This window comes from Nothobranchius furzeri, chromosome 1 (genome assembly GCF_043380555.1).
Source record: "Nothobranchius furzeri strain GRZ-AD chromosome 1, NfurGRZ-RIMD1, whole genome shotgun sequence".
NCBI lineage: Eukaryota > Metazoa > Chordata > Actinopteri > Cyprinodontiformes > Nothobranchiidae > Nothobranchius > Nothobranchius furzeri.
The window spans coordinates 29,192,331-29,205,243 of NC_091741.1; the positions used below are offsets into that span (position 1 = coordinate 29,192,331).

Here is a 12,913-nt window from a genome sequence, read left to right on the forward strand (position 1 = left end):
CTAGCTGGGAATGTCTCTGAGAGCCTACAGCCACATAAGGTCCAGCCATTTTTCCTTGTTGGTTATGGTCAGTTATCTGTGGTAGCCAGCAAGCTGTACGCAGCACCAGTGGCGTGTCCAGGCCTTTTTAAATGGGGTGTCCCAGGTGAGGCACTTATTTATGTATGGGTGGCACCTCGGATTATGCTTTTGTGGAGGGCAGGACGTAGGGCTGGGTACCAAATTTGGTACTTTTTCAGACACCGAACAAATTCCGTAGTACCGACTGAGTACCGATTCACGTCACATAAAACGGTGCCAAGAGTGTGACATCATCAGTCACTGTGGGCGAGCTGCAATCAAAGCAGCATGGCAGAGAGGAAGCGTTGGGATGGGATGGGTAACTGGGTGATGATAAAAGCAGCAACAACGATCTAAGTGAGGTATCGTCATCTTAATCTGCGCCGATCGGTAAATAAAATTTTTAAGATAATGTTAGCTTGATGTGTTAGCTTCCATTCAGTTAATGGTACATTCGCTTTGTCCTCGGAATGCCGAAAATCCAACTAGAAGAAAGCGAAGGCGCTCTAAAGTTTGGCTTCACTTCACTAAATGCGATTGGCTTTTGGGTGATGATGAAACCAGCGACAACAATCTGAGTATGAAGCATCTTAATCTGCTCCAGCTGCAAAATAAACTGTTTAAGATAACGTTAGCTTGTTAGTTTGGTTTTTGTTTACATAGCTACTGGTGCGTTCGCTTTCTCCTCGGAAATTCCAACTTCTGAGTAGGAAAAATAAACAGTTAAAAAAAACGGCTAAAGGAATGGATACACAGTAAATTTAGTTCACAGCAAAGATGTTTGCTTCTGTGTAATTAGCAGTTTATAAAACTACAAGGACCCGCCATCACACCGTTTATAAAACTACAAGGACCCGCCATCACACCGTTTATAAAACTACAAGGACCCGCCATCACACCGTTTATAAAACTACAAGGACCCGCCATCACAACGTTTATAAAACTACAAGGACCCACCATCACACCGTTTATAAAACTACAAGGACCCGCCATCACACCGTTTATAAAACTACAAGGACCCGCCATCACACCATTTATAAAACTACAAGGACCCGCCATCACACCGTTTATAAAACTACAAGGACCTGCCATCACACCATTTTTTAAAACTACAAGGACCCGCCATCACACCGTTTATAAAACTACAAGGACCCGCCATCACACCGTTTATAAAACTACAAGGACCCGACATCACACCGTTTATAAAGCTACAAGGACCCGCCATCACACCGTTTATAAAACTACAAGGACCCGCCATCACACCGTTTATAAAACTACAAGGACCCGCCATCACACCGTTTATAAAACTACAAGGACCCGCCATCACACCGTTTATAAAACTACAAGGGCACGCCATCACACCGTTTATAAAACTACAAGGACCCGCCATCACACCGTTTATAAAACTACAAGGACCCGCCATCACACCGTTTATAAAACTACAAGGACCCGCCATCACACCGTTTATAAAACTACAAGGACCCACCATCACACCGTTTATAAAACTACAAGGACCCACCATCACACCGTTTATAAAACTACAAGGACCCGCCATCACACCGTTTATAAAACTACAAGGACCCGCCATCACACCGTTTATAAAACTACAAGGACCCACCATCACACCGTTTATAAAACTACAAGGACTCGCCATCACACCGTTTATAAAACTACAAGGACCCGCCATCACACCGTTTATAAAACTACAAGGACCCGCCATCACACCGTTTATAAAACTACAAGGACCCGCCATCACACCGTTTATAAAACTACAAGGACCCGCCATCACACCGTTTATAAAACTACAAGGACCCGCCATCACACCGTTTATAAAACTACAAGGACCCGCCATCACACCGTTTATAAAACTACAAGGACCCGCCATCACACCGTTTATAAAACTACAAGGACCCGCCATCACACCGTTTATAAAACTACAAGGACCCGCCATCACACCGTTTATAAAACTACAAGGACCCGCCATCACACCGTTTATAAAACTACAAGGACCCACCATCACACCGTTTATAAAACTACAAGGACCCGCCATCATACCGTTTATAAAACTACAAGGACCCGCCATCACACCGTTTATAAAACTACAAGGACCCGCCATCACACCGTTTATAAAACTACAAGGACCCGCCATCACACCGTTTATAAAACTACAAGGACCCGCCATCACACCGTTTATAAAACTACAAGGACCCGCCATCACACCGTTTATAAAACTACAAGGACCCGCCATCACACCGTTTATAAAACTACAATGACCCGCCATCACACCGTTTATAAAACTACAAGGACCCGCCATCACACCGTTTATAAAACTACAAGGACCCGCCATCACACCGTTTATAAAACTACAAGGACCCGCCATCACACCGTTTATAAAACTACAAGGACCCGCCATCACACCGTTTATAAAACTACAAGGACCCGCCATCACACCGTTTATAAAACTACAAGGACCCACCATCACACCGTTTATAAAACTACAAGGACCCGACATCACACCGTTTATAAAACTACAAGGATCCGCCATCACACCATTTTTTAAAACTACAAGGACCCGCCATCACACCGTTTATAAAACTACAAGGACCCGCCATCACACCGTTTATAAAACTACAAGGACCCGACATCACACCGTTTATAAAGCTACAAGGACCCGCCATCACACCGTTTATAAAACTACAAGGACCCGCCATCACACCGTTTATAAAACTACAAGGACCCGCCATCACACCGTTTATAAAACTACAAGGACCCGCCATCACACCGTTTATAAAACTACAAGGACCCGCCATCACACCGTTTATAAAACTACAAGGACCCGCCATCACACCGTTTATAAAACTACAAGGACCCGCCATCACACCGTTTATAAAACTACAAGGACCCGCCATCACACCGTTTATAAAACTACAAGGACCCGCCATCACACCGTTTATAAAACTACAAGGACCCACCATCACACCGTTTATAAAACTACAAGGACCCGCCATCATACCGTTTATAAAACTACAAGGACCCGCCATCACACCGTTTATAAAACTACAAGGACCCGCCATCACACCGTTTATAAAACTACAAGGACCCGCCATCACACCGTTTATAAAACTACAAGGACCCGCCATCACACCGTTTATAAAACTACAAGGACCCGCCATCACACCGTTTATAAAACTACAAGGACCCGCCATCACACCGTTTATAAAACTACAAGGACCCGCCATCACACCGTTTATAAAACTACAATGACCCGCCATCACACCGTTTATAAAACTACAAGGACCCGCCATCACACCGTTTATAAAACTACAAGGACCCGCCATCACACCGTTTATAAAACTACAAGGACCCGCCATCACACCGTTTATAAAACTACAAGGACCCGCCATCACACCGTTTATAAAACTACAAGGACCCGCCATCACACCGTTTATAAAACTACAAGGACCCACCATCACACCGTTTATAAAACTACAAGGACCCGACATCACACCGTTTATAAAACTACAAGGATCCGCCATCACACCGTTTTTTAAAACTACAAGGACCCGCCATCACACTGTTTATAAAACTACAAGGACCCGCCATCACACCGTTTATAAAACTACAAGGACCCGACATCACACCGTTTATAAAGCTACAAGGACCCGCCATCACACCGTTTATAAAACTACAAGGACCCGCCATCACACCTTTTATAAAACTACAAGGACCCGACATCACACCGTTTATAAAACTACAAGGATCCGCCATCACACCGTTTATAAAACTACAAGGACCTGCCATCACACCATTTATAAAACTACAAGGACCCGCCATCACACCGTTTATAAAACTACAAGGACCCGACATCACACCGTTTATAAAACTACAAGGACCCGACATCACACCGTTTATAAAGCTACAAGGACCCGCCATCACACCGTTTATAAAACTACAAGGACCCGCCATCACACCGTTTATAAAGCTACAAGGACCCGCCATCACACCGTTTATAAAACTACAAGGACCCGCCATCACACCGTTTATAAAACTACAAGGACCCACCATCACACCGTTTATAAAACTACAAGGACCCGCCATCACACCGTTTATAAAGCTACAAGGACCCGCCATCACACTGTTTATAAAACTACAAGGACCCGCCATCACACCATTTTTTAAAACTACAAGGACCTGCCATCACACCATTTATAAAACTACAAGGACCCGACATCACACCGTTTATAAAACTACAAGGACCTGCCATCACACCATTTTTTAAAACTACAAGGACCCGACATCACACCGTTTATAAAGCTACAAGGACCCGCCATCACACCGTTTATAAAACTACAAGGACCCGCCATCACACCGTTTATAAAACTACAAGGACCCGCCATCACACCGTTTATAAAACTACAAGGACCCGCCATCACACCGTTTATAAAACTACAAGGACCCGCCATCACACCGTTTATAAAACTACAAGGACCCGTCATCACACCGTTTATAAAACTACAAGGACCCGCCATCACACCGTTTATAAAACTACAAGGACCTGCCATCACACCATTTTTTAAAACTACAAGGACCCGCCATCACACCGTTTATAAAACTACAAGGACCCGCCATCACACCGTTTATAAAACTACAAGGACCCGACATCACACCGTTTATAAAGCTACAAGGACCCGCCATCACACCGTTTATAAAACTACAAGGACCCGCCATCACACCGTTTATAAAACTACAAGGACCCGCCATCACACCGTTTATAAAACTACAAGGACCCGCCATCACACCGTTTATAAAACTACAAGGGCACGCCATCACACCGTTTATAAAACTACAAGGACCCGCCATCACACCGTTTATAAAACTACAAGGACCCGCCATCACACCGTTTATAAAACTACAAGGACCCACCATCACACCGTTTATAAAACTACAAGGACCCGCCATCACACCATTTATAAAACTACAAGGACCCACCATCACACCGTTTATAAAACTACAAGGACCTGACATCACACCGTTTATAAAGCTACAAGGACCCGCCATCACACCGTTTATAAAACTACAAGGACCCGCCATCACACCATTTTTTAAAACTACAATGACCCGCCATCACACCGTTTATAAAATTACAAGGACCCGCCATCACACCGTTTATAAAACTACAAGGACCCGACATCACACCGTTTATAAAGCTACAAGGACCCGCCATCACACCGTTTATAAAACTACAAGGACCCGCCATCAGACCGTTTATAAAACTACAAGGACCCGACATCACACCGTTTATAAAGCTACAAGGACCCGACATCACACCGTTTATAAAGCTACAAGGACCCGCCATCACACCGTTTATAAAACTACAAGGACCTGCCATCACACCATTTTTTAAAACTACAAGGACCCGACATCACACCGTTTATAAAGCTACAAGGACCCGCCATCACACCGTTTATAAAACTACAAGGACCCGCCATCACACCGTTTATAAAACTACAAGGACCCGCCATCACACCGTTTATAAAACTACAAGGACCCACCATCACACCGTTTATAAAACTACAAGGACCCGCCATCACACCGTTTATAAAACTACAAGGACCCACCATCACACCGTTTATAAAACTACAAGGACCCGACATCACACCGTTTATAAAACTACAAGGATCCGCCATCACACCATTTTTTAAAACTACAAGGACCCGCCATCACACCGTTTATAAAACTACAAGGACCCGCCATCACACCGTTTATAAAACTACAAGGACCCGACATCACACCGTTTATAAAGCTACAAGGACCCGCCATCACACCGTTTATAAAACTACAAGGACCCGCCATCACACCGTTTATAAAACTACAAGGACCCGACATCACACCGTTTATAAAACTACAAGGATCCGCCATCACACCATTTTTTAAAACTACAAGGACCTGCCATCACACCATTTATAAAACTACAAGGACCCGCCATCACACCGTTTATAAAACTACAAGGACCCGACATCACACCGTTTATAAAACTACAAGGACCCGCCATCACACCGTTTATAAAACTACAAGGACCCGACATCACACCGTTTATAAAGCTACAAGGACCCGCCATCACACCGTTTATAAAACTACAAGGACCCGCCATCACACCGTTTATAAAGCTACAAGTACCCGCCATCACACCGTTTATAAAACTACAAGGACCCGCCATCACACCGTTTATAAAACTACAAGGACCCACCATCACACCGTTTATAAAACTACAAGGACCCGCCATCACACCGTTTATAAAACTACAAGGACCCACCATCACACCGTTTATAAAACTACAAGGACCCGACATCACACCGTTTATAAAACTACAAGGATCCGCCATCACACCATTTTTTAAAACTACAAGGACCCGCCATCACACCGTTTATAAAACTACAAGGACCCGCCATCACACCGTTTATAAAACTACAAGGACCCGACATCACACCGTTTATAAAGCTACAAGGACCCGCCATCACACCGTTTATAAAACTACAAGGACCCACCATCACACCGTTTATAAAACTACAAGGACCCGCCATCACACCGTTTATAAAACTACAAGGACACCGATCACACCGTTTGTCCAGAGGAGAAAGGAGATGAAACAAGTACATGGAGCTGGTTTTTTTTTGCGTCATTTAGAGACATTTGTTGTTAAAGGTTTTCATATTTAAGAATGTTGCGCAACACAACAATGATTAAAATACAAACAGTTGTATGTTATTTATCATGATATTTATCAACTATGGTTATATACTGGGAAAATAATATATATTTAATTCAAAAAGCAATTAAAATAATTATCGAAACTCAAAAGTATCAAAAATTGGTACTGTATCGATTCAAATGTCAAAGGTACCCATCCCTAGCAGGATGTGGATGTGGGGAAGTGTCTTCCCTCACAAAACCATTTATATTTTGCATTCCAGTGAATCTGTAAGCTTCACATTGTGCCTTGACCATGTCTTCTTCTCCTTCTTCTTCTTTTTATTCTTCTTCTTCAAGCTGTTTTGCAGTGGTTACCAAGCCACTTTATGGCACATATATAAATGAAGCAACAAGGCAGGCAAACAAGGCAATTGCCTAGGGGCCCGGGCTGCTCTGGGGGCCCAGACAATTACTAATCTAAATTAATTTATGAAATAAACGCAGTAACAAACAGTGTTAGCTCAGCTCGCTGGCCCTTACAGGCCGACCCCCACCCGAGCAGACCGCCCCCGCTAGCCAGCCAGCACGCAGGAGGGTTTTTGCAAATGTAAACATTAGCATACATGCAGTACTGTGAGAGATATGCAGACCGTTTTGCACTGTACCACAGGTAATAACATTAATGCAATCAGTGTGTCCATGCTATGACTCTCCTGTGGGGTGGAGGGAGGGTCGATTTCAAATGGTAAATGGTAAATGATCTGTTTTTGATATAGCGCCTTCTAGAGACCTGGAACCCCTCAAGGTGCTTTAAAACACAATCAGTCATTCACCCATTCACACACACTTTCACACACTGGTGGAGATGAGCTACGATGTAGCCACAGCTGCCCTGGGGTGCTCTGACAGAGGCGAGGCTGCCGAGCACTGGCGCCACCGGTCCCTCCGACCACCACCAGCAGGCAACGTGGGTTAAGTGTCTTGCCCAAGGACACAACAGCAGCGACAGACTGAGCGGGGCTCGAACCTGCAACCTTCTGATTACGGGGTGAGCACTTAACTCCTGTGCCACCGTCGCCCATTTCAAGGTCCATCTTGCCTTGGGCCCCCAAATACCTTGAAACAGCCCTGGAAAAAATATGCAATTGTTCTGTAGACCTGGGGCCAGAGACCAGTGGTGAAGGAGCATGCTGCCCCCTGCAGTTGTTACTTTTTATAACTCCAAGCATTTTGTGGACAATGTAAAGTCAGTTTAAATGGAACTGGTGGGGTGGCACCTGGGGTGTCCAATCAGATTCCAAGGGTGGCATGTTCTGCCCCAGGCCCCTCCCTGGGCACGCCCCTGTGTAGCACTAACACAAGGACAGCATTTGCAAAAGGGTGATTTGTGTTTAAAAAGGCTGTTTTCCTACACTTTAGGTTATAAATAGATCTTAAATAACCCAATAGAGACAATGACATATTTACGTTTATAAACGTATAGATATGAGCACACAAGGCACACTTGAAGCCCCTCTGTTCCTCCTGCTACCTTGTAAAACTGATGTTTGCAGCACTTTTCAAACTAATCATGCTCCCTGAGATTTATCGTACTGTCGTTATGTTTTGAAACAGCTTAGAGTTCTGTTAATGTCCCACACATACACACACACACACACACACACACACACACACACACACACACACACACACACACAAGCACACATGAGTATGAGTCTCATACATGCTGCAGTAGGTAGTCTCGTCCTCAGAGCTGTAATAATACGAGGGAGGGGGTTAATTCCTGGCACAACTAGAAATCTCGACATGAAAGTCGGGGAGAGGAATCCCCCTTTTAGTCGCTGCAGCTCCTCCTCCTCCTCCTCCTCCTCCTCCTCCTCCTCCTCCTGCTCCTCATAACTACACAAGAATCAACAGAGCAGCATTTCCTCAGTGGCACATGAAGACGTGTAAGCACTCGCCTGTTGTACCTAAATATACCAGCAGCTTCAGCAGGACACAAATACATCTCTGCTGATGTTTTTTCATGATTAAAGAGTCGCTAATTGGAAGGTTAATATGCATAAAACTAATCACCAAATTAATTATGCACAGTAGTTAAATCCATCTGAGAATTGTGTCTCCTTCTGGAAAAATATGCGCATAAACGGGGTGTATAAACATGCTTATTAAACTCTAAGATGGATTACTTATGAAGGCTGGCGCTGATTTACGTTTGGATTGGGCCCAAAAACTCAGTTTGTGGTCTTTAGTCAATCACAAAATCCACAATTAAACAACGCTTAGTGGAAAAATGTTGATGTCTGTGTGAATGCTTTTCCACTGAGGAATTCTTTAGCTGGAGCTCAGTTACAAATGGGTTTTCCACCTTAGATGACCCGTCATTTACTCCACCAACACTAGGTGGTGATAAACACCACATCCAGAGGGATGCTCACACACATCCTTCGGAGCGTTTGTCTGATCCCTGGAACTCCTCGGAATAATTCTGGTCTTGTTCTCTGCTCAGGTTTATAGGTCCGGGTTTGAAACGGCTGCTGTCAGCTTCAGAGGCTAAGAACAACAAGCCCCCGGAGCCGGTCATCAGCCAGATCATCGATAAACTCAAACACATCAACCAGGTGAGCCAGTAGGCTTGCTATCCCTCCTCCACATGAGCTCTTCTGGTTTGTCTCTGCTCTCGCTGAGAAGACTGTAGCAGACAGACGCATCAGCCCACCGATCAGCAGGTATCTCCTGGTTTCTGATGCTCGCGGCAGTCATTACTCACACGTTTTACCTTCATTCGAACACGTTTTCTGGCTGCTGCAGACTCATCTTTACAAGCCCTCTCTCCTCTTGTTAACAGTCAGCTTCTTTCACTCCCCTCTGACAGCCAGGGACCCTCAGGAAGCACATCAACAGTTGCAGGTTGACATGCTGCAGTCTTCTCATTTACTTTACTGTATTCCCCCATGCATGTGTGTTAGCTGCCCCCCACCTTCAAAGAGCCTTGGGCATATTTGTCCAAGGCTCTGGGCCCCACAGCCAAAGCAATGCTAAATGATAAGAATAAACAAGGTGATTTCTCAATTGTTTCACTGTGGGTTTGGAATGTTTACAGCAGAAAGTGTAAATGACAGCTTCCTCTTAATGATCCAGTAACACTTGGTAGAGCAGAGCGTTCAAGTTTTCCATGCAAACACATGAAATCCATCTGCACAGGACATGCAGACGTCTTTAGAGTGAGAAATGAGGAACGCAAAAGCACAGAAATAAATATTTTGGTCCTAAAAGCCAGAACATGTGCACTTTGTGAAAGTTTCCATCATTAAGTGAGTCCAAGCAGAGCTCCGGTTTCTGACGGGTCCTTCTGATGAGAATTTACACAGAAAATGCAACGGGTTGAAGAGACGGAGCTCCTTGTGTTTTAGACAATCAGAAAACACCTCAGAAACACGAACTCGATGTTTGTACTGTAACCTCATCTTCATTTACGTATGGCTGCCCTGTTCATGGGAGGTGGGGGTCTGATTGGGTTTGCAGGTTTGCTCTTCTCATGGAAGTTTGTGTTTTCCGGTCCGACATCACTAACATGTCTGAGACCTTTAACCTCTGACATAAGAGCCACTGCAGCTGATCTCTGTGATGTAAATTAGGCAAAATCAAACAAAACCAACTCATTATTATGCACGGCTGCACACCTCACAGCACCGTGTAATCTAATGATTCCTGAAATAAGTCAAATCATATAAAGTGTTCCATGTTAAAAACAAAATGTATTCAGAAACCACGAGCCGGGTTGATGTCCTGCCCCAAGTGGAGGAGTTTAAGTATTTAATCAATTTCCCTCTGGGATTAATAAAGTATTTTTGAATTGAATTGAATCTCGGGGTCTACCTAGCCTTATCACCTAGCGACTGTCGGCCACTGGACTCACTCTGTCAGTGTCTAGAGCAAGTAAACGACTGGATGCAGTCAAACGTCCTTCAGCTAAACAAAGACAAGACTGAAGTTATTGTCTTTGGCAACAAGAAGGTTAGGATGGATGCTATTGCTCAGCTGGACTCAGGGGAATAAAGACAACGACCCAGATTAGAAATCTTGGTGTTCTCATGGACTCAGACCTGAGCTTCTCTGGACATATGAAGGCTGTAACTAAATCAGCGTTTTATCACCTTCATCAAACGTCAGGAGTCAGAGGTCTCGTGTCCAGACCAGACTTAGAGAAACTCATTCATGCTTTTATTTCTAGTCGGCTGGACTGCTGCTATGGTCTCCTAACTGGTCTTCTCAGAAAAGCTGTGAAGCAGCTGCAGCTTGTTCAGAAGGCTGCTGCTAGAGTCCTAACAAGAACTAGGAGAACGGAGCACACCACTCCTGTTCTTAGATCCCTACACTGGTTACCAGTAAACCACAGAATAGACTTCAAAGTGCTTCTACTAGTTTATAAATCACTCAAAGGCATGGGACCAGAATACACGTCTGATCTCATTCCTGTATAAACACCCAATAGGGCTCTGAGACCCCTGGGAAACAATCAGCTGGTAGAACCTCGGGTCAGAACCAAACATGGTGGAGATGCATTTAGCTACTATGCTGCTCACGTATGGAATCAGCTCCCCCATGACCTCAGACGTGCCCCGACCCTCATGTACTCATCAGCTGAATTGTTCCTTATCATGCGCCATCTTTACTGTAACTTTGCCTTCTCCTTTAGCTCTAAACTGTACTTCCATTTGTGCGTATTTTAATTTGTGTTTTGATGTTGTTTTCATATCATGTCCTGATAATTGTAAAGCACACTGAATTGCCTCGGTGTTAGAAATGGGCTCTATAAGTAATGCAGCTTTGCTTTGTCTTGTTCACGAGAGAGGGAAAGCTGGAGCGCGAGATCGACAGGTGGATTGGTGCTGCGTCTGCTGCGATGAGGGCGTTGTACCGGTCTGTCGTGGTGAAGAGAGAGAGAGCTGAGTCAGAAGGCGAAGCTCTCGATTTACCGGTCGATCTACGTTCCTACCCTCACCTATGGTCACGAGCTTTGGGTAGTGACCGAAAGAACGAGATCGCGGATACAAGCGGCCGAAATGAGTTTTCTCCGCAGAGTGGCTGGGCTCTCCCTTAGAGATAGGGTGAGAAGCTCAGCCATTTGGGAGGGGCTCGCAGTAGACCCGCTGCTCCTCCACATCGAGAGGAGCCAGTTGAGGTGGCTCGAGCATCTGGTCAGGACGCCTCCTGGACGCCTCCATGGTGAGGTTTTCCGGGCACGTCCAACCGGGAGGAGACCTAAAGGTAGACCCAGGACACGCTGGAGAGACTATGTCTCCTGGATGGCCAGGGAACGCCTTGGGATTCCCCCGGAGGAGCTGGCCCAAGTGGCTGGGGAGAGGGAAGTCTGGGCCTCTCGCCTTAGGCTGCTGCCCCCGCGACCCGACTCCGGATAAGCATGAGAAAATGGATGGATGGATGGAACCACGAGCCGGTTGCTCACTGATCCGATCAGCTGGTATATACCACTTAAGGACTGAACAGGATATCCTGTTGACTCAGCATCATTTAAGAAACTTCTGGAACTTTCAGAACTTACTGCAAAAAACAAAATAAACTAGTAGTTAAAGCTGCAAATGTACAGAACAACCTGGCTTTTAAACACAATAACTCTCACCCCTCCCATTGGCTATCATCCCCAGGACACGTTCACTGGAACCGGAAACCTGCTTTGCCAGAGGAAACGAGATAGAGCTAAACACCAGCATCCGTTTTCCAGGTCCAAACGTCTTCTGTTGACGTTTGTCTTTTTGGGACTCGGGTAGTTTGTCCTAAAGTGGAAGTTTTAGCAGCCGGCTGCTCTAAAATCAGGCTGAACGCATCACTAATCATGAATGACCGCAGCTGTGAAACTGGTTTTTATTCCAAACCAGAGATAATCTAGAAACATGCTTTGATGTAAGGATGAGGAATTGGTTGTTTTTCTAGAAAGTTAAACAATAGAATATTTAAAACAGTTGAAAAATAGCCCAGGAGCACGTGAATGATTACAATTTTCAGCTGACAGGATTGGCTGTAACATGCTTCTTAAACAGTCCAGTGGGAACGATGTAGAGTGCAGGAGAGGAAGGTCGTGAAAAAACTCTACGGTCAAGCTCTGGAAGGAGACTTTATTAAAACCCTGTAAAAGGACCTG

The 12,913-nt window shown here is 44.9% G+C and overlaps 1 protein-coding gene across 3 annotated transcripts in view; it reads left to right on the forward strand.

Annotated features, from left to right (window-relative positions):
* The window catches only part of gpc3 (glypican 3), a 262,295-nt gene that overhangs the window by 195,077 nt on the left and 54,305 nt on the right, over positions 1-12,913 (forward strand). For all 3 annotated transcript variants that reach the window (XM_054738126.2, XM_070550394.1, XM_015950414.3), the window contains exon 6: positions 9,260-9,371. In XM_054738126.2, the coding sequence (XP_054594101.2) occupies positions 9,260-9,371 (112 nt within the window). The remainder of the gene's footprint in view (positions 1-9,259; positions 9,372-12,913) is intronic.